The 22,887-nt window shown below is 46.2% G+C and overlaps 1 protein-coding gene across 8 annotated transcripts in view; it reads left to right on the top strand.

Moving 5' to 3' along the window:
- The window catches only part of VPS13D (vacuolar protein sorting 13 homolog D), a 191,541-nt gene that overhangs the window by 152,868 nt on the left and 15,786 nt on the right, over positions 1 to 22,887 (top strand). For all 8 annotated transcript variants that reach the window (XM_061602192.1, XM_061602194.1, XM_061602191.1 and 5 more), the window contains 2 exons: positions 6,951 to 7,083; positions 7,912 to 8,107. In XM_061602192.1, coding sequence (XP_061458176.1) covers positions 6,951 to 7,083; positions 7,912 to 8,107 — 329 coding nt within the window. The remainder of the gene's footprint in view (positions 1 to 6,950; positions 7,084 to 7,911; positions 8,108 to 22,887) is intronic.

A 22,887-nucleotide genomic window follows, 5' to 3' on the forward strand; every position in this document is an offset into this window, starting at 1 on the left:
AGATCAACGCATTGCAGGTGGCATCCAGCTCTGTTCCTCTTCTTCACCTGAATTGGGAGAGGCGGTTGATGTGTTAGACCGGTACTCAGAGCTGATGGTGATGGGCTGAATGTGGGCCAGTAAACTGAAGTTGAATCCTTAAAAGACAGAGGTGTCATGTGTCCCGAAGCTGGGAGGTGAGGAGACAGTCTGTACTGGACATTGTTGCATTGTCCTGGAAGGACCAGGTCCATATCTTGGAGGTGCTCCTGGATCCAGTATTGTCACTGCAGGCACAGGTAGCCTAGGTGGCTAGGAGTGGCTTTTTCCAGCTCTGACTTGGCCGATGTACTCCATACTCTGATAACTTCCAGATTACATTATTGCAGTGTGCTCTGTGTGGGGTTGCCTTTGAAGATAACTCAAAAGCTTCAACTGGTCCAAACACAGTGACCAGATTGACTGCTGGGGTTCCATTTTGATCTCATATCACCCCTGTTTTAAAACAGCTGCATTGGTTGCGAGTTTGTTTTCTGGGCTCAATCCAAGGTGCTCATGCTTGTGTTTAAAGCCCTACATGACTTAGGCCCCAAATATCTGAGAGACCACCTCCTTCCCTACAGGCCTTCTCAGGCGCTGAGATTAGCAGAATTCCTAATTCTTCTCCGTTCCCTACTTTTGCATTCCAGTCCCCCATGATTATCAGCACATCTTGTTTTTGTGTGTGAGGAAGGGCGAGAAATAAATTTGATGATGATGGTGAAGATAATATTTACTCCATTCCGCAGTTTCCGACTGGAACCGATTCTAGCAGGACTTCCATCTGGCGACGAATTTAGAAGGCACTGAAACAAGGCCCACTTGCTGTGGAACAATCAGGAGCACATTTAAAGGCTCACAATAGTTCCTTTGCAAATGTGTATTTTACCTGTCCCACACCTGTCCAGAGTTTGAGAGTTTTAAAATGGACTTTCGTATCTTGGAAACCTCTAGGTCTTGATTTTGGGCGAGGTCCTCAATCCACAGCAGCGATGCCCTAGAGAATACTGAGGCTGCCACCGAGGCTCTTATGGACATCGCCGTCGCCTCATGCACTCGCTTAAGTGCCAGATCTGACTTGCGCTGTATCGGATCTTTGAGATGAGCATCCCCATCCCGTGGCAAGATGGAATGTGATAGGAGAGCAGTAATAGGCCCATCTATGTCTGGGGCTGGCAACTGCTCCATAACACTGGGTTCTAAGGTATACAATCTATTAGCCCAGTTAGTCCCCCTTTGGGGATATAGCGGTAGTTCCCACTCCTGTGGAATATATATACAGGTCCCACATTCTCTGTCATATATGATGTCAGGTGTGAGGCAGGTGGTTGTAGTTTGGAATGGGGGAAATGGCTTTGCGGGCCAAATTAGACTCTTGCCAGCCTAACTTAGGCCAGCAGACCAGCTTCCCCACTGTTGTGTCAGCACGTTACTGCTGCTTGGCAGTTTTTGACAAGTATTTATTAGTGTCTGTCTATTTTAGTTTGTGTTTGGGCATGATTAACTGTAAGGAGCCTTCTTTTTAAAATAATAAAAAAGAAAAGACAGGGCATAATAGAAAAGTTTAAAAGGTGTTTATGGAGTACAACAAGAACCTGTTGTGCTGGGCTCTGTCAGCTTCACAGAAATGCCTTAAACATTAACCTGACCTTGTGACCCACAACAAAAGCAAGGCAATCCAAAGGTGGCTGTGCACCTTTGTGGGGAAGGGCCGTAACTCAGTGGCAGGGCACCTGCTTTGCGTGCAGAAGGTCCCAGGTTCAATCTCCAGCATCTCCAGGTTGGTCTGGGAAAGGCTGTCTGAAACCCTGCGAAGTCCACGTGTATTGGTTAGTGTTAGACAGTTTAGGGCCAGATGGGTCAATGGTCTGACTCTGCATAAGGCAGCTTTCTGTGTCCCCAAATAGGTTTGGAGAAGCTCAGTGGTTAGAGCACCTGCTTTGCATGTCAAAGATCCCATGGGGCTAGGGGAAGAACTCTTAGAGAGCTCCTGCCAGGTAGCAGAAGCTCAACCGTACCGTGCTAGATGAACCGATCTGACTCCGTTAAAAGGCAAGGAAATGCCAAGTTAACCGTGGCGATTCAAGGCTCTTGGCGTGCGCTGCTGGGCTCAGCCGTTCTCCTGTGCTCTTCGTACTTGATTCCCTTCTGCCTGGGCATTGTGCGTGCTTCGTAACTCCTAACGGAATTGCTTGGTGTTGCTAAGCCCAGTGGCGCATGCTGAGAGCCACCGTTAACTTTGCATTTCCGTACCTTTTTGTCAGGCTGCTGGTCAACTTCTCCCAGCCCCTGTCTCTCTACTTAGCTACGGCAACGTATACAGTGTGTTGGCCCTGAGCGGCTCCCCTCCACAGTTAACCAAAGAAGAGTTCTTCTGAGAATCCCTTGCTGTTCTTGCGTGCATAACGAAATAAGTTCTGGTGGCTCCTGCAGCCGATAGGGCAGATGAGGGAGGAAACTGTGCAAGTGTCGGTTGAAAAAGAATTGTTAGGAGCCGCTGGGGAGGTGTATGTTTTAGTTGTTTGTTTACCACCATTCTTTATCATCATCATCAGTTTATTACAGGCAACCAAATGCAGGTTTTAGCCAGATAAAATACTAATATACAGAGGCAGTATCTAAAACCTTTAACAGCGGTATCTAAAACTAACGAAAACTATAAAAATTCTAACATAACAACGTTTGAAAGTAAAACTCAGATCGTGACGCAAGCTTGTCTAATCTGAGCAGCTCTCCGTGCAAATTTGGCTGTGCTGACCATTACAGATCTATCTGGGCTGGTCGACAAATATTTGTTTACCACAATTCTTTATAAAATCAGCCTCGTAAGACCCTAAGCATAGCCTGCTGGATCAGGCCATGGTCCATCTAGTCCAGTCTTCTATTCTCTCAGTGGCCAACCAGATGCCCGTGGGAAGCCCACAAGCTGGTTGCAACATAAAAACTCCTCTTGCTCTAATAGCAAACCCTACGAGGGAAGGTTTCAGCATTTGGGGCTTTTTAATTTGGAGAAAAGGGGAGTAAGAGGCAACATGATAGAAGTGTATAAAATTATGCACGGTATGGAGAAAGTGGGATAGGGAAAAGTTTTTCTCCTGCTCTCTAAAACTCAGGGACATCCATAGAAGCTGAATGTTGGAAGATTCAGAACACAAAAAAAAGGAAAGTCCTTCATCACACACTGTAGTCCAAGTGGAATTTGCTCCCACAAGAGGCAGTGGTGGCCACCAGCTTTGATGGCTTTAAAAGGGGATTGGACCAATTCATGGAGGATGAGGCCATCAGTGGCTACTAGCCACAATGGATCTGTTCTTCTACCTCCATTGTTAGAAGCAGTCTACCTCTGAATACCAGCTGCTGAAACCTGCAGGAGGGGAGAGTGCTGTTGCGCTCAGGTCTTGTTTACGAGCTTCCCATGGACATCTGGTTGGCCACTCTTGAGAACAGGATGCTGGACTAGATGGGCCACTGGCCTGATCCAGCAGGCTGGTCTTATGTTCTTAACTGCTGATAACTTTGCAGCATGAACTTGAGCCTCTCTCAAGCCAGATCAGAACCCTTGTCATTTTCAATGCCTGGTTTTTTTTGGGGGGGGGGGACAGCAAAAGAGACACTTTGTTCATCTTAGCTGGCATTATTCCCCCATCAGAACAGATGGCCTTGTGATCGAAGGACCTCTTATTTAAAGAAGGGGTGGCTAATTTGATGTTGTTGGACTCCCAACTACCATCATCCCAGACCATTGGGCATGGCGGCTGGGGGCTGACAGGATTTGGGAGCTCAACAGCGTGGACTTAAAGGTAGTCTTGCCTCACGAAGCGTTGTAGGAAAGTTTTATCTGAAACTAGCTCTTTCTGAACTTTTGTGGGTTTTGTTCACCTCCTTTTTACCTGAGACTTGCAGCACACCTAGCAGGATCCTCCTGAGCCCATGGAATAAGGCTGTCGCTCAGTAGTAGAACATCTGCTTTGCATGTAGAAGGTGTTGAGTTCAACCCTGGCACCTCCAGATAAGGCTGGGAAAGATTGCTCTCTGAAACCCTGGGGAGACACTGCCAGTCAGTGTAGCTAATACCTTCCAGATTAGGTGTGGGGAACCTGAAACCCTCCAGATGTTGTCAAACTACAGTTCCCATCAGCCCCAGCAAGCGTGGCCAGTGGCTAGGGATTATGATGGGAGTTATAGCTCAGCAACCCCTGGAGGGCCAAAGGTTCCCCACACCTAGCCTAGATGGACCAGAGGTCTGACATGGTATAAGGCAGTGTTCTTCAACCTTAGGTCCCCAAATCCCATCAGATTTGATGGTTGGCTAAACTACCAGGGGATGATGGGAGTTGTAGTCCAACAACATATCAACCCAAGGTTGAAGGACACTGGTACAACGGAACTTTTCTACATTCTCTGTGGCCTGCTTCAGTTACGAAACATTTGGCCTAAGACAACCAGGTTCACAAGAGCAGCCTGTATAGTGGGGCGGAGCCATTCTTCTGACACCAGCGTCACCTGGATTAGCCTGGGGTGGGACAGGCTGGCTGCGGGGTCAGGTCTGCACCAGTAGATCCAGTGTGGCACGCTCGTTGGTGCCTCCACACAGCCCTGACCTTTCCACCAGCCTGCCCCACCCAGCCTGGTAAGGTGCGGCACCACTGGTGTTAGGAGAGCAACTTTGCCCCACCCTGCACTTGGTTGGAATCACCCTTTTTCCACCCATACAAATGTTGCTAGCAGTAAAACGTGGGGGAAGGGGCCCATTCCAAAGGCTGCAATGACTGTCTGCTCCTTCCTATAAAGGTGATGCAGGTTCACATCTGCGCTCCACAATAGTGGCGCTCTGAAGCTGCCCCTTACAAGGCTGCCTTCTATTAAAAGTGAAATATTAATTTCTAGAAACTTAGTTCCTCTGCGTTGAGCCTACCATCTTTGGGAGATCAAGGCATCAGATAATTATGCAACTTAAGTCTTTAATTTGTTGTTCAGATTTATAAGCTATTTCACAGCCAGAAACTATCAAACTGGTACACAATTTGATACTTTTTTTATAATCTGATTTGATTTAATGTTTGTATGCACTTTTCCAACAAGTTGAGCTCAAAGCAGTTCACAACAATGAAGCATTAACAAATAAAAACACTTCCTAATACAGAAGAAAGATACAGTAAAGAAGAACAGGTACAATAAATGAATCAAAGCAGTATAAATCACAAAATAAGAATCGGTCATGCTAGATGTATGCCACATATATACACAAAAATACTAAAGGTACAGACTCTTAAAAACAAGATAAAATACAAAATTGCCAGTTTGACAATTAATAAAATAAACTCCTTGTTTTAGTTAAGAAGGTTGCATGTTCGCTGGATTACTGAGAGTATATTTTTGCTAATAACCCCAGAAAATCTTGTTCTTCAGCCCTAACATTTCTGTGCTGTTTTTAATCTAAAGGAGAGGAACTTGTTGAACTTGGTGTTATGAATTTGGAACACCTTATAGGTCCTAGGGTTTCTCCAGATAGTAAAGCCAGATAAAAGTACCTTTTACCTATCTGGGATTAAATATATCCCACATCGCAAGGACTCTGTGTGGGTGAAAGCATTTTAATTTTGGTTTAGATACATGCAAATGTGGCAAAACACTGTGTTTGTTGCTAATGTTACATATATGAAATGTGCTCATATTCCGCCTAATGAGGGATGAACTCATAAGAATCCACCGTTGACCAGGTCAGACTCTTTGTCCATCTCCTCCGGCAACAGTTCTGCAATCGAATCTGGAGCTTCCTACATAAAAAGGATGTGCTTTAAAGTATATGTGCGGGACTTTCTGCATGCAAAGCAGACGCTGGGTCCATCCACCCCACCCCATCCTGTTGCTCTCACATGAGTTCAAAATAGACTCCAGCAAGGAAATGCACACACACACACAACTTATTTTCAAAATAAAATGAAAGTAACCTTTTTTTTTTTGCACAAGCCCGTCCTGAAGTTTAGGCATCATCAGACTCCTGATGATGTCTTTGGAAAAGCACAATGAAGTGTCAAATGCCTCCCAGCTCTTGCCTATGAGACCTTCTTCCTTTCCTATGCTCATTTAGCTGCATGGGGGGGGGAGAGTCTTGCAGAAGAGGCCATGCTTCCTGACAGTCCTGAATGCTGGCATGCATGCTCACAGCAATGTCCAGGGCCTGTTGTGAGCCCTTAACACTGTTGGTTAACCCTTGGGTCTGGGAAAGGGTGGAAACTAATGAGGTTTGATGGCATGAAGTCTGGGTTTGTTACATATTTGTGAATTGTGAACCTATTGGATTTAAGGTTCTGACTTTGGTGTACAAAGCACTATATGGCTTGGGACCAAGATACCTGAAAAGACTGTCTTATCCCTTATATACCCAGATCAGTGTGCTCTGTAGGTGAGGGCCTCCTGCAGACACCATCTCATCAGGAGGTCCATTCCATACAACATAGGAAGTAGACCTTTTGCATTGTGGCACTGACACTTTGGAATTCCCTCCCCTTAAATATCAGGCAGGCACCATCTCTGTTCTCTTTTCAGCACCTTCTGAAGTCCTTCCTCTTTCAACAAGCCTTTTAAGCAGACAACTTATCCCAGTCTGCATCTGTGCTGGGATTGCTTTTTAATATGTTTTTAGTTTAATATGTTTTTAAAGATGTTTTGTTTTATTATATTTTGAAGTCTTCTGTTTTTAAGATGTTTTCTAGTGTTTTTAATGTTTTTGTTTGCTGTCCTGGCCTCTCCTTCTGGGAGGAAGGGCAGAGTATAAATCAAATAATAAATAATTAAATAAATAAATGTAAATGTAATAAATAAATAATAAACTAGTGCATCAACTGGTTATGCTTTTCAGCGACATCACTGGTAGTCATGCATTCAGTTACAATGAAAGTTTCATGTTGGTGGCTTTCTTCTCTCAACAGTTTACTGGGACTTTATCCGATGGGTTGGGGAAGACCATGGATAATCGGCATCAAACAGAACGAGAATACATTCGATACCATGCTGCAACAAGCGGGGAACATCTTGTGGCTGGCATCCATGGACTAGCTCATGGTAAGATGTGAACTTTCAACGGTTGTGTTGCAAGTATATCGGGGCTGCCTTTAGAGGTTTGCATAACGGTGGCCGGTTCTGTTCAAATTCTCTGCTTAAACAATCAATGTCCGTGCCTTCTCGCTATATGTAATTTTACTGTGACCTTGACTCTTCTTAGCATTATCACCTAACTGTAGAATCCTAGAGCTTGTTGAGCCACTACACATGCTCGTTGTAAGGATACAAGGAGAGCACTTCTGGATCAGTCCAATGGCCCATTTAGTCATGTTCTCACAGTGCCCAACCAGATGCCCCAATGGGAAGCCCACAAGAAGGACCTGAGCGCAACAGCACTCTCCCCTCCTGTGGTTTCCAGCAACTGGTATTCAGAAGCATGCTGCCTCCGACGGCGGAGGGAGAACATAGCCATCATAGCTAGCAGCCACTGATAGCCTTATTTGACATGAATTTGTCTGGGCTTCTTTTAAAGCCATCCACGTTGGCAGCCCTCACGGCCTCTTGTGGGAGCAAATTCCATAGTTTTAACTATGTAGTGTGTGGGAGCAAGTCTGTCCCGAATTTTCCAACATTCAGCTTCATTGGATGTCCCCGAATTCTCGTGTTATGAGGAGAGGGAGAAATTTTTCTCTCTATCCCACTTTCTCCATACCATTGGCGATCACTCGTGGCCGAGTAAGATTGTCTTCCGAGATGAGGTCTTTAACAGTGGGTCCACAAGTCCATGCATACTTTTATATACATCTGTTGTGCTGCTTCTTACTAGATTTTTCTCTAAACTAATTAAACCCAAATGTTGTACCTTTTTTTTTTCTGGGTCTTTGACAGGCATCATTGGTGGATTGACAAGTGTAATAACCTCAACGGTAGAAGGTGTAAAAACAGAAGGGGGAGTCAGTGGCTTTATATCCGGCCTTGGGAAAGGACTCGTCGGAACGGTGACCAAACCGGTGGCTGGTGCTCTGGATTTTGCCTCTGAAACAGCCCAAGCTGTGAGAGATACAGCCACGCTTACAGGCCCCAGGTTAGTTAAAATGTTGACAGTCACACACAAAGTCTCCTGCAGATAATCCAAAGCTTCTGTTATAACTAAGCCATTTCCTGGCTTGGAATGGCAACCGGGGTCCCGAGAGGAGTCCAGGGAGAGAGATCTCGTGTACAAGCACACCATGCATTTTTATTTATTATTTATTTTGACAATCTATATAGCTCTTAATTGCATCCTCTTAAATTGTGAGCAAAAACACTGCTAGCAGTGAAAATAATGATGAGTTAAAACTGTAAAATCACAATCCAGTTAAAAGACTTGCTGGAATTTAAAAAAAAATAAAAATTCGGAAGGTGCCAGGAGCTCAGCAGGGAGAGGGGGCCTGTCTCACCTCAACTTGGGAGTACCATAAAAGCCATTCTGAACGCACGGCTCCTGGTAGGTATGAGCCATGCATCCAAGCCATGGGGGACCACTAACAGTGACTCCCCTGAATGCTTCAATCATTGGGCAGGGATATAAGGCATCAGGCGGTCCCTGAGGTGTCTTACACCCAAGTCATTAGGGGCCTTGTAAATTAATACATGGAGGAAAAGGCTGTCAGTGGCTACTAGCTGTGATGGCAATACTCGGCCTCCATAGGCAGAGGCAATATGCTTCAAAAGACCAGCTGCTGGCAACCACAGGAGGGGAGAACGCTCCTCACACGCAGAGCCTGCTTGCGGGTTTCCCATGAGCAACTGGTTGGCCACTGTAAGAACAGGATGCTGGACTAGATGGGTCATTAGCTTGATCCAGCAGGCTTTTCTTATGTTTTTAAAGTAACCTTGAACCTGGCCTGGTAGCATATGGGCAGCCATTGCAAGTTTTTCAGCGCTGGAGATACGTGCTGGCAATAGTCCATCCCAATCAACATGGGGATGTTAGATGAAACCTTCTCCTTGGACTCCACTCTGGAACCCCTGTGGTCAGTCTCGTCTTCTCTCCCTCCATCCTGAGCTACCTTGTGACTTTGAAAGGCAGGTGAGAGGTGCCTTTTCTCCATCCCCAGTCCCCTTTGCTAGCTACCCTCATCTAACCTCCTCGTCTCCATTGGCCTTTCAGCTCTGTTACACAAAAGCAGATGGATGGTGCAGGAGCCTGTCTTGAGAGGTCTGAGGCCCCAAGGATGTGAAAGGAACTTTCCTCTCTCACCTCCCCCTAAAGTTACACAGTGAGAAAGAAGGGCATGATGGCTAGATTTGCCAGCGGGGCACTTGGAAAGGGGTAGACATCAACCTCTTTTTCTCTCTACCCTCCTTTCTGCCCTCTACTGCCCAGTTCAAAGTGGCGTTCTGGTAAGCTGTAGCTGGTTTACCTGACTTCAATGGATTTGGATTTCACATCCAACGGTCATGCACCTTAGCCTTGCAAGTGTTTGAGCCCTGTAGTTACAGGCCCCTATGAATTTAGACACATGTCGCACAGAAATGTGATGCACCTACGGTCAGTTGCGTGCAAAGAGGAGGGGGCATGATCCACATCCCCTCACAATGCTTAATTCTCAAATTACAAGAGCGAAGGAGCGCTATCATAGTTAAGGCAAAAACAAGGTTCCACCGGTGTAAGACTCAAAATTCGATAGGGTTGAATCCAAAGCTAGTCCTACTCGGAGTAAACCCATTGATGATGATGGACATAGGTTTATTAATTTCAGTATGTCTGGTGAGTAGTTGGAGACGATCCACAGCTATGCAAATACCACCTGTTGATCCTGTAACTTGACACTTGGCTTACACAGTCTATCTGATTAGGTGCATGAATGTGGTAAACTTCAAAGAGAGCTGATGCAAAATGCCAGAGGAATAGCAAGTTTCAAAATACTGAAAATAGACACGCTGAATCTTTTTCTTTTCACTGAAAAAAAGCATATCGTATATTTCTTTCCAATCTTGGTGAAAACTTCTGGTGTACTTTATTCAGGCTTATTATCAGGGCTGTGGAGTTGGTACGTCAAACCTTTGACTCTGACTCCTCTAATTTTCTACTCTCCGACTCCTTCGTAAATGGCAAATGTATATTATCTATTTATTTATTTATTTTATTTTATTTATATCCCGCCCTTCCTCCTAACAGGAGCCCAGGGCGGCAAACAGAAATGCTAAAAACACTTTAAGACATCATAAAAAGACGTTAAAATACATTTTAAAAAAAATTAAATTATTAATTTTATTTTGAAGCCGGAGTCGGTACGTTTCTACCGACCCCGACTCCACCCAAAATTGCTTCCGACTCCACGACTCCACAGCCCTGCTTATTATGGAAGGCAATGCTGCATTAGTTTGGTGAGGGTGAGCAACAGTTCAAAAGTTATGAAGGTTTTCCTGTCCCATTCTATGGGAAAACAAAGTACTGGCAGATTGTGCAGGATGTGGTCCAACTGAAATAGGAAGCCAAAGGTCCTGCTAGCAGTGCACTGCTCAGAGAGGGAGCCCCTGGTGGATGCTATGTGCACTGCCAGTTAATGGAACAGTTTGGTTTAGCGGTTAGAGGAGGGCTCCCCAGCCTTTTTGGGGCCTGTGAACCTATTTGGAAACCCAAGGAACTTCCCCACAACCTAATGTACACCCCACAGAAAAACTCTGACCCCCATCCTAGGCTGCAGTGCCCGCGTAAGTCCACAACCACTCTGCAGAGTGGCGTGCAAAGCGGTGTGATGTAGTGTGGCTGCCCAGGAACTCTTGGCATCTCCATGATTCTCTTTCAGTACTTATCTTCCCAATGTGAGGTAGGCCATGTGGAGAGAGAGAGTGACTGTGGCAATGTATTTACTTGTTTATAATGAATTAATTAGCAAAATTTAAATACAGCTTGACTGTGAAAAATCACTAAGCAGTTAACCAAAAAAACCCCCCCATTGAAATTATTAGTAAACAGTTAAAATATTTTTAAAAACCATTAAAAATAACAGTAGACTAAAAACAGATTAAAACACATCAGTGTCTTATGTGTCTGGATAGGCTTGCACAAACAAAAATGTTGGAAGCGGGGTGGCGAAAAGAGTACAGCAAAGGTGCCCGCTGGATGTCAATAGGCAGGGAGTTCCAAAGTGTAGGTGCTGCTACACTAAAAGAATATTTTTTTATGTGCAAAATGAGTATTATGTGGCACCTGTAGCAGTGCCTGTTCCGCAGATCACAGCACTCGAGTAGGCACATATGGGGAAAGGCGAACCTACCAGTAAACTGATCCCAAGCTGTTAAGGGCTTTAGATACTAGCAGTGACATAACTTCGCCCAGTAACAAATTGGCAACCAGTGAAGATCTCTGAGCAGAGGTGTTACTTAATGAGAGCGTCTCACCACCATCAGCAATCTGGCTGCAACATTCTGCACTAACTACATTTTCTGGGTCGAGTGCAAGGGAAAGCCCCACACAGAGTGCATTGCAGTAATCCAGTCTCCCTGAAAGACACATGCCAATCTGAAGCACGCACGCAAACGCTTGACACTGAATCTCCTCCCATATTCCATACCCCATATTGCAGATCCTCTCCACCGAACAGGCCTGGGTAAACTCATACGAGGATTCCTCTAGCAATACACAGGGACAGGGAACCTATGGCCCTCTGGATGTTGTTGGGTACCAGCTCCCATCACCCCTGATCATTAGCCATGCTGGCTGGGGCTGAGGGCAGTTGGAGTAAAGCAACACCTGGAGGGCCAAAGGTCCCCCATCCTAAGACTCTGATGCTTCACAAGGCAATGCCTGCTGGATCAGACCAGTGGCCCATCTGGTCCAGCATCCTGTTCTCACAGTGGCCAATCAGATTCCTGTTATGAGAAGCCTGCAAGCAGGACCTGAGTTTCAAGAGCACTCTCCCTTCTTGCAGCTTCCAGCAACTGGTATTTAGAAACGTACCATCTCCGACTATAGAGGCAGAGCAATAGCCATTGTGGCTAGTAGCCATTGATAGCCTTACCGTCCACGAAAAGCATCAGCCTTAACTTTCCGTTTCCCAGCTTTGGGGAGCCAACATGAAAGAGAGCCCTAATCTGATCTTAAACTGGCAAGTTTTTTTGATCATTGAATGGTTGCATAAGGCATAAAAATATTCCAGCTAGAGGTTTATTTATTTATTTATTGTATTTTTATACCGCCCCATAGCCAAAGGTTGATAGTAATGGGCTTGGGAGAAGAGCAAGAGGGCCTGATCCATGTTGCCTCATGTGTTGGAATTTCCTCTCTTCCATTTGTTTCACCCTTCTGCTGTAATTATTTGGTGCTGAACTAAAACACTGTTCCTATTAGTTTTTTAGCTTAGGTTCCATCACTTGTGCTGTACGTGTGTTAGGCCATATTGAGACTGAAATGCAGAGAAATAAAATGGTTCCAGCTGATCTGGCGAGTTCCTGCTACTACAAATGGTCGAGATTATGTGAAAGGAGATTGGGGGGGGGGGTAGAGCAAGGGTGTTGAATGATGGTACTCCATGGGGGGTACATTTCATCACATCCAGGAAAAAATCCATTCCCATATTAGGGATGTTTCCATTCTGCATTCCACACAGATTGCTATGGAAGGGCAACCCCTGGGATTTGGAACAGAAACCGGTATCCTGAGAATCCCAGCTTTATTTTGTAATTCTCAATGCAGAAAGAGCTTAGAAATGTGTGGTAAATAACTGAAGTCACAGAAAGGAATTTCTTACTCTGTATTTGTGGGTATGTCTTTTCACTTGCAAATACTTAGTTTGCCTGCTGTTTCTCCGATGGGCTTGAGAGGCCTGCTCCCTGGGTGCTGTCTCACTCTCTCACGCATTCTCTCTCTCTCTCTCTCTCTCTTGGCCAGTCCCTGTCTGCTTGTAATCTCCATATCATGTTCTGTTCTGATTGTTCTAAAGATACAAACCTGGGCAAGTGACCCTCAGCAGAGACATGTGCCAAGCTCTCCTTTACCTGATGAGTGTGCAGGGTTCTACTTTGCCTGACTTTTTTAATGCACCTTCTGACCCACCGAGAAATGTATTAATGTTCCTAAACGCACGAGGGAGGGAGGAATGTTTTCACTTGAACTGGGAAATGCAAGAGCCTTCCCAAAAGTTCAATTAACATGGGGGCTTTTGAAGGGTGCCTCAATATCTTTTTACATCCAGATTGGGTGGAGAACTGCAGTCTGCCAAAGTTCTTGCTGATGCTTTGAGCGTTCAGTCTCTCTGCTTCAGTTCAGCCCGCCTCCCATGCAAGCCAAGGGGGGGGGAACTGTGTTGCAAATGTCTTTTCCTTCTGTTGGCTGAACTCTGAATACTCCCTCGCACTCCAGAGCCCAGAACAATCCATTTCTCATTTGAGTGTCACTTATGTAAGGCTCTTACCCGATCTAGAAATGAAAGAAATCAATTCCTTTCCCTTTGAATTGTTATGAGAGTGCATGACTCACTTTCGGTTAGCCTCTTGGATGCATATTTCATAGTCCTGGTAGATTTGCTTCTAGAGTGGGATAATCTCCCCTGCTGCCACCTTGTCTTGCTATTTTGGTGTTCGTGTGCTGTGATGGCTTTCAGTCCTTATAAACAAATGGAAGATTTTTGAACAAGTAGAAAGGAGGCAAATTGCTACATTATCTTTTCAAAACAGTTTCTCTCTCTCTATCCCCCCCCCACTGCACTGGTCTCCCAGGCCCCAGTTTGCAGAGGCCCTTGAATTGAAAGAAACAACAGCCCTGAGACCCAAGGACTCTCATGTGGGGCTTTCAGAGCAACTGTAAAAAAAAAATGAAAGATTGAGGGGCCCCACCTTAATGAGTCTTGATTCTGTCCTTGCACAATGCGAAAAGACTTGTAGGCATGGAGAGCCCAGCCCCCCTAATGGGCCAGGATGTCCATGTGAGGCAGCCAAAATCTGCTGTGGCTTCACATTATCGTCATCATCATCATCATATCCCACTTTTTCTTCAAGGAGCTCAAGGTGGCGTATGTGGTCCTCTTCCTCCCCATTTCATCCTCACAACAGCCCTGTGAGGTAGGTTAGGCTGAGAGACAGTGACTGGCCCAAGGTCACCTTATGGACTTCATGGCAGAGTGGGCATTTGACACCTGGTCTTCTAGGCCCCAGTCCGAATGTCTAACTACTATACCACACTGTACCTACAGAGAACGCAGGACCTGTGCCATTGGGTTTTTAAAGTGAACACGTGTGTGCTCCATGCCTTCACCACAGAATCATTCATTCATATACCACATTTCCATTTAAGAAGCAGAAGGTAGCATATGTGGTTCTCCTCCCCCTAGTTTTATCATCCAACAACCCTGTGAGGTAGGTTAGGCGTGAGATGGTGACGGCTTGAAGCAGAGCAGCAAAGCAAACTGGCCCCTTGGTTCTTCCATATCTCATGTTCAACTACACTGACTCATCAGGAGGAAGAGTTGGGCTTCATGGATTCCATCAGATGTTCTTCAGGCAGCGTTAATTGCTGAGAGGCGAATTGAATTGTATGGTGTAAATTAGCCGCGTGCGCTTCTATTCGGTGTAGACAGGGCTGACCGAGGTGCCTCAGTATAAGGTTGATTCCCCTCCTCCTGTGTTTCAGCTGTTCCTTTTCTAGCTCAAAGGTATACGGCAGCTTCCTGTGTTGGACCACAAAACCATAGTCCCACCCCAACACCACCGATGCGTGCAGAAGGCTGCAGGTTTGATCTCTGGCCCCTCCTGGTAGGACTGGGAGAGATCCCCTTGCTTGAGCCTCTGCACAGTATTGTGTAGAAATACTGAATTAAATTAGAGAGGCCGGTGGTCTGCCTTTGTGTAAGGCAGCTTTCTCCATCCCTGTGAGGTAGGCCCCTGCCCAGGAACTCTTTTTCAGCTCTGAGACCCTTTTAAACCGGAGCCCCCAGGGATGACACACAACAGCCGCCTTCACGCAGGAGACGGGCTCTGCTGCCGAGGCTTTGCTCTGCTCGAAGGGTCAGCGTACTTGACTGAACGCGGCAGCAACGCTAAAATGTCTGGACTCGGGGATATGATTTGAGATTCATTCTGCGTTACCATGCCCTCCGTTTTAACCCTCCCAAGCTGCACCACACGCTGGATGCTACCGGTTAGCGTTTTGAGATAAGGCTATAAAAATGCGTTCCTTGCTTGCTTGCTTCTGCCAGAGTTAAAAAGCATGCTTTTAATAAGTTAGGAAGCTTGCAATAAACGGTGCCACGAAGCAGACTTTCGTCTCTTCCCGTTTTCGTGAAGAGGACCTTTAAAGAGAGAGCGAGAGACTGCTAGTATGTAAACAGGAACCGCATTTAACGTCATGTTGCGAGCAGAAACTCTTGAAAGTGGTGCAGCGAGGTTTGGGAGGGAGTGGTGGGACGCGAACTTGCTTTGAACCCTCCTGTCTTTAGCAGGTAATCAGAGCATTATTGTTAGTGTCTGCTATAAGTGATATGCTTCTGGGTTCAAGCAGAGTTCAGCCAAAAAAATCCTCACTGCAGTGGAACCTTCCCTTAATCCAGAGTTTACTCGGAAATGCTGTTGGGCAACCGCTGCAGGGGCTCCATCTGGGCCTCAGGGGCGCAAAATGCTCCATGCCACTGCTGCCAACGACTGCAGGGCTGACCAAGCGAGCGCGTAGGGTGTGTCTGAATGCTGCTTTTCCCGTCAGTGTTATGGTGAGAGAAGCTTGGGCTTGTGGGAAGACACAGTATCTGCTATTTGGGTGGGGCAGGAGTAGTTGGCAACTTGACACACGCATTCCATTTTATTTTAGAGAGACAGCAACAATTGCCCAGGAAATCTGCAGTGGTTTTTTCTCTCTCCCCAACCCCCCGGGAACCCACAGGCGAGGCTGATCTGTTAGGGCAAGCAGGGCACTCAGTCTGCTTTCAGCCAGCCCCCACCTGACGCCTTCTTACGTGCAGCCAATCCAGGGGGTGGCACTGACTGTCAGCTTCTTCCTTTGTGCAACTCAACAGGGAGGAGGCTGGGGACAAAACTAGAACTCACCGGCTCTGTCATTGGCTGTGGCTCCTCCTGTTTCTGGGCTGCATGCCGTCCACCCTACCAGTCGCAACGGGCACCAGCCAAGGTTGTGATTAGACCCCTCCTTGCTTGAGTCACCTGCCCTAGCCACATGCATTGACCACTCGGCGCATCCTTGGGTACATCTGCAAGTGCTTCTGCCAATTGCTGTAAAGGCTTTGAACTGGTGGCCATCTTCATTTTCCTCTTCACGCTCTTTTGATTTCTCCATTCCTTTCCTTCCCCCTTCCTGTATGCTCACTTTCCAATTGATGCTAAGGCGCTTGCTTGTTCAGCAAAGGTGGGGGGGGGAGGGTGTCATCACAGTACGGTAAGATAGATAATTCCTCTTGTCTCCCACTTCCTTGCCCTGCAGTCGCTCTCTCCGTATTAGGAAATGCTTCTCTCTCTCCCTCCCTCCCTCCCCCCCAGCAGAAACAGATATCCAGGCACATCTTGCTTCTTAAAAGCTCAAGGCAGAAGTTAACACAATCAAATAGTATAAGAAATAAAAGACAATTATAAAGCAACAAATGGCATCTAGTACGGCACCATTACAATTGCTACAACCGGCAGAAAAATCATTAAGACCAAGAGCAATTGACTTGTTGGCATCCATTGGTGTTTCTACAAACAAGGGGGGAAATAGATACCCATTTTCAGAAACCCGTAAGAGAGCAAGCGTGGCATGGTGCCGCGGTTCCCAAACTTTCATCTCAATGGACCGCTTGAAAACTGCTCTTGGTCTTAATGATTTTTCTGCCGGTTGTAGCGATTGTAATGTGCCGTACTAGATGCTGTTTGTTGTTTTATAATTGTCTTGTGTTTCTTACACTTTTTGATTGTGTTAACGATTTCAAGGGCATCGAATTCAAACTGTAATAAAATACAGTAGAGGAAATCAGCAATAAAAATATAGTTAAAGATCAGAATGAACACTGCTCGGGGATGCTTTAATTTGGATTCCTGCATCGAGCAGGGGGGTTGGACTCGATGGCCTTAAAGGCCCCTTCCAACTCTAATACTTCGATTCTGTGATTTTGTGTGGTGGGGGTGCTGCCTCCTGTTTTCAACCACAGATCCACAGGCACGCCACCAACTGTCTGAATGAAGCTCACAGACCACCAGTGGTCCATGGACAACAGTTTGGGAACCCCTGGCTGTTTGCTTTAGGAGTGGAAAGGAGAAAAAAGGGGGGACCCCAAAATGCTTGGAAAACTGTTCATTTTAACAAAAGCCCAGTGCTTTGTGTGGTCATTTATCGTTTTGAGCAGATTTGCTAGAAAAGAATACTTTAGACCAGTTCATCCCCTGACGAAGGCCAAACTACTGAGTGGCCGAAACACATCGGGCTTTTGTTAAAATAAACATATTTTTCAAGCATTTTGGGGTCCCCCCTTTTTTTCTCCTTTTGCTTTTGGCTGCTTGCCACCTTCTGCTTCTTGGATTGCGTTAGGACTGAGGCAACCCAGCTTCAAATTTTGCCTTGGCCATGAAGGTCAGTGGGTGAACTTGAGGTAGCCTCAGCCATCTCTCAAATCTAACCCACCTGGAGAAGTAGCTGGGGTGGTTTTAAGAACCACATACGCCGCCCTAGAGGAAGGGCAAGGTTAAGAATGTATGAATAACATTACAAAAATTCATCTGTTCCCATGTGAGCATTGATGCTTGCTACGTTTGTGGCACTTGCTCTCGACGCAACAGGGTCCTGGCACTTTCTTGCAAGCACTCGATATCGAGCGCCGTCTTTCGCCTCCAGGTATGTCCCAGGCAGGAGGCTTGCAGTGCTGGTTTAGCCTGCGATCTGGCTTTTCGGTGTCTGTGTGCACGCTCTCTGCTGAGCTGTGAGCCTCCGTGGTGTTGGAGCCCCGGCCCTGCTGGGACCGCGTTTACACTTGAGCTGTCCTTTTGCCCTTCCCCTGAACTCTCTTCATTTCAGTCCTGAGCAAACAGTCAGTGCCTGAACTAACAACCTTGCAATCCTCCAAAGCACGCCTCGCTTACAGTACCAGACAAAGGGAGGCCCGCGTGGGCTGGCCCAAGCCCGAGGAATGCAGCTTCGGGGTTCTGCTCCATAAATTTAGCCAGCACGACAAAAAGGAGATAATCTGAGGCTTCGTGATGATCTGAAAAGGGGATGGGGGGGCAGGTTTGTGTCCCATTGATTGCGGTCTGGCGCAGTGCCAGGCCCTGGTCCTGACCGACAGTTGAACCATATCGTTAAGGCGTGTAATACTGCTTGGGGTTTTGTACGGCAGCCAATGAGTACATATCCAGAGGGCAAAAGTTTAGAAAGAGTTGAGGCAGTCCTATTTAACCCTCTCACAATGCATGTAACGTATATGGCTCCCACTAAGAGACGGCTGTGTTGCTATTATAGAAAAAAGAAAAGTAAACCTGCAATTATATTTGCTTCCGAGTCCAGTCTGTAAAGAGAAGCTGAGTTCAGGAAATGATGCTAAATTGATCCCCCCCCCCCACCGGTTGATGTTTAGGATGTTTGTAATTGGGCAACACAAATGGGCCTTGGGATGAGTTCCATGTACGGTTTGCAGGGAATTCTGGGGCATCCATAACTGTCTGTTGTGGCTTAGGTTGCCTGTGTTAGGTCTTGATGGGAATGAAGTCAGAACTGAAAGAGGGGAACTTGAATCTCTGGATGCAGGCCGTTTCTTTTCCAGTAAAGTTTGTGAACTCAGTTATGACACAGCGGTGGTCGTGATGATGAGTCTGGCGTGAGAGGGGCTGGAAAAGTGAAATTGCTTTAAGAAACAGAGTGCTAGCAGAAACCAGTGTAATGGTTTTTAGTGCTGTCGTGGTCGCTAAAAAGGCATTTTCACAAAGAGGTCTATGTGAGGTGATATGGGGGTGTATGTTGGGGTTTAGGAAAGCAGGATGGGACGAAGCCGCTTGGCAAACCCGCAGTCTCTGCACAATTTTGTGGTTTTTCCAAACTCCTTTTTTGGGATTATTTTTAAAGCAGTATACTTTGTTTGTTTTACAAATGGGAGGTCTGCATGCTCTCCAGTTTGGGGCTGGCACCTGCTCTTGCAGTCTGGATCTCTATCCCTGATGCCCTTTATCAATTTGTGGCTACTTAATGTGCCTCCCTCTCTTTTTCCAGCTGTTTTGTGGCTCCCTCCTTCCCCAAGCAGTAGAAAGCTCCAAGGACAGCTGCAACAAGCATTCTCTTTCTTGTAAGGAGACCACAAGAAGCTTGTGGCCATGTGACAAAGCTTTTTGTTTACTAATATTCTCCTTGTACCTGGGGCAAAAAGCATCCTGTCAGTCACCAAGCTAACCAGCAGATGACCATCCCTCCCTAGGAACATCAGAAGCTGCCAGTGGGTCAGATCCTCATCTCCCCTACCTTTCATGGGCCGAGATTCACAGGGACTACCCACCTGTCAGTTAATTAACATCACAATGATATCAGGTGATGGGGTGCTTTTTGAAGACCCAACACCAGTTGCAAAGAGTCCTGTGTGGCAGTAGTGGCTAGTGGCTTTATGTCAGTGGGGTGGTGGAATCCACTCTGGCTTTTAGTCCAAACTTTCAAGGAGCTGTCCAAGCTGCAGCATCTTGAACAGGTCCTTGAATGTTCGAACTAAAATCCAGAGTGGATTCCACTGCCCCACTGACCTGAAGCCACCAGCCGCCACTCCTGCATGGTGCTTTGAAGTGCTGCTGATCAGCCTAGTGTTGCTGCTTCAAAGCACCAAACAGGGCTCTTTGCAAGGGCTTGCAAAGAGCTAGGAAAGACTCGGTGGGCCTTTGGTCTGATTCAGCAGGGCTGTTTTTGTGAGATAATGTGTTATTAGGGTCCAGAGGAAGGCATTCTTAATGGTTCATAAAGTCTTGGAAGTTCTAGGATCTGAGATCAAGATTTTTAAACAGCTTTGCTTTCTTTCTTGGAGATAGACATCCATACACTTCCACTGGGTACCTTTGAGCTGTATTTTGGTGCTGAATTACTAGGCTTCAAAGGAAACCCACAAGTAAAAGGAAGGCCATCTTAATTATTCATCAATTGCTTGTTGTATTTATTTATTTACTCCACTTCTTAGCCAGAAGTCTCTTGGAGCAGCTTTCAAAAATCCCTTCTGAGAAGGCCCCTCCTGTGTCAGGCTCACAATCTTTAAAAAAAAGAAAAGAAAAAGACATGGCATACAAGGAAAAAAGAATGGGAGGGAGGAGGCAAAAGGAAGCTCAGGCACAACTTCTTTTAAAGTTATAGTTCTTAAAGTTGCAGCTGATCTCTCACCGTTCTCTCACCTAAAGCACTCTTTTCTCCCCCCACCCCTATTCAAATCCAGGAGCATTGCAGGTGACAACGTCTAGGACAGGGCAGCTCTGGCCACATAGGTCTTCCCCTTAGCAGCATTCTTGTAACTTCTAGGATCAGAGGTCAAGATTTTAAACAGTTTGCCTTCCCTTCTTTCTTCATTGGATGCAGCCATCCACACACTTTCACCAGGTGCGACTGAGCTGAACTCTGGTGCATCCTTCCAGAAGAAGCCTTGGGCCATATTTAAGGTTGGATGAGGATGACAACGGGATTAAGCTTCTTGAAAACGCACGAATGCAGAACTCACCCACATGGTTGATGTTCCTCGTTTAAAACTCCCTCCTAGATCATCCAAATGCTTTGCATCTTGCCGGTTGTTCGACTGAAAGAGGTTGGACTGTGGCCGCTCTCCTTTGTGAGAATGGATGGATGGCAGAAGCTGCTTCTTAGCGGCAACCAAAGGTAGCATAGGCTACAAAGAGCATATTTGGGGATGGATCTCCGTGCAGTGGTGGGAGGGAGGAGACTCTTTAACTCTTTAACATGTTTATCAATGTTAAAACATTTAACAATGTTAATGCTCTTTAACATTTTTGTTAACGACTTGGATGAGGAGGTACAAAGCATGCTTATCAAATTTGCAGATGATACAAAGTTGGGGGGCATAGCTAATACCGTGGAAGACAGAAACAAATTTCAAAGGGAGCTTGATAGGCTGGAGTGTTGGGCTGAAAACAACAGAATGAAATTCAACAGGGATAAATGCAAAGTTCTACACTTAGGAAAAAGGATCCAAATGCACAGTTATAAGATGGGGGATACTTGGCTCAGCAGTACGACATGTGAGAAGGATCTTGGAATTGTCGTTAATCACAAGCTGAATATGAGCCAACAGTGTGATGTGGCTGCAAAAAAGGCAAATGCTATATTAGGCTGCATTAACAGAAGTATAGTTTCCAAATCGCATGAAGTATTAGTTTCCGTCTATTCAGCACTGGTTAGGCCTCATTTCCCCTCTATTCAGCACTGGTTAGGCCTCATCTTGAGTACTGCGTCCAGTCCTGCTCTCTGCACTTCAAGAAGGATGCTGACAAAGTGGAACAGGTTCAGAGGAGGGCAACAAGAATGACTTGGAACCAAACCCTAAGAGGATAGACTGAAAGAACTGGGCATGTTTAGCCTGGAGAAGAGAAGACTGAGGGGAGCTATGATTGTACTTTTCAAGTACATGAAAGGTTGTCACGTAGAGGAGGGCCGGGATCTCTTCTCGACCATCCCAGAGTGCAGGACATGGAATAATTGGCTCAAGTTGCAGGAAGCCAGATTACAACTGAACATCAGGAAACAGGAACATCAGGAAAAACATCCTGTTAGAGCCATACAACAATGGAACCAATGACCTAGAGAGGTAGTGGACTCTCCGACACTGGGGGCATTCAAGAGGCAGCTGGACAGCCATCTGTCAGGAATGTGTTGATTTGGATTCCTGCACTGAGCGGGGGGTTGGACTTGATGGCCTTATTGGCCCATTTCAATTCTACTATTCTATGATTCTATGAGATGCAGTATGGCCTAGCAGCACTGCTGTACCATGAACCTCAACATACCTGAGCCAATAAACTGAGTCTGAATCCTTGCAAGATGGAGGCCCTGTGGGATGGTGGTTCCTGAGTTCAGATAATTGGTCAGTTGCCTGCTTTGGATGGGCTCATACTCCCTCTGAAAGAGCAGGTCTGTAATCTGGGGGTGCTCCTAGATCCATCTTTGGTGCTAGAGGCCCAGGTGACCTCAGTGGCTAGGAGTGCCTTTTACCAGCTTTGGCTGGTAAGACAGCTGTGGCTGTTTCTGGATCAGGATAGCCTGACCACTGTTGTCCACACACTGATAACCTCCACGCTGGATGATTGTAATGTGCTCTATATGGGGCTGCCCTTGAGGTTGGTCCGGAAGCTGCAGCTGGTGCAAAATGCGGTGGTGAGACTGCTCACTGGGGCAGGGTATCGCCAACATGTCTCCCCACAGCTGAAAGAATTGCACTGGCTGCCCATTTGCTACCGGGCCAAGTTCAAGGTTCTACTTTTGGTATACAAAGCCCTATACAGCTCGGGACCAGGATACCTGAAAGACCGTCTTACCCCTTTTATACCCAGTCGATCACTGCGCTCTGCAGGTGAGGACCTCTTGTAGATACCATCTTATCAGGAGGTCCATGCTGCACAACATAGGAAACAGATCTTTAGTGTGGCGGCACCTACCATGTGGAACTCCCTCCCCTTAAATATTAAACAGGCGCCATCTCTGTTAGCTTTCTGGCGCCTGTTGAAGGCCTTCCTCTTTCAACAAGCATTTCAAGTTGAGACCTTATCCCAGTCTGTGTCTGTGTTGGAATTGCTTTTTAATATGTTTTTAAACCTTTTTTTAAAGATGTCTTCAAAGCTTTTTTAAAAAAATGTTTTTAAAGTTATTTTGTTTTCATGTATTTTAAAGTCTGTTTTTATGACATTTTAAAGTGTTTTTAGTGCTTTTGTTTGCCGCCCTGG

This window comes from Rhineura floridana, chromosome 18 (assembly GCF_030035675.1).
Source record: "Rhineura floridana isolate rRhiFlo1 chromosome 18, rRhiFlo1.hap2, whole genome shotgun sequence".
Lineage (NCBI taxonomy): Eukaryota > Metazoa > Chordata > Lepidosauria > Squamata > Rhineuridae > Rhineura > Rhineura floridana.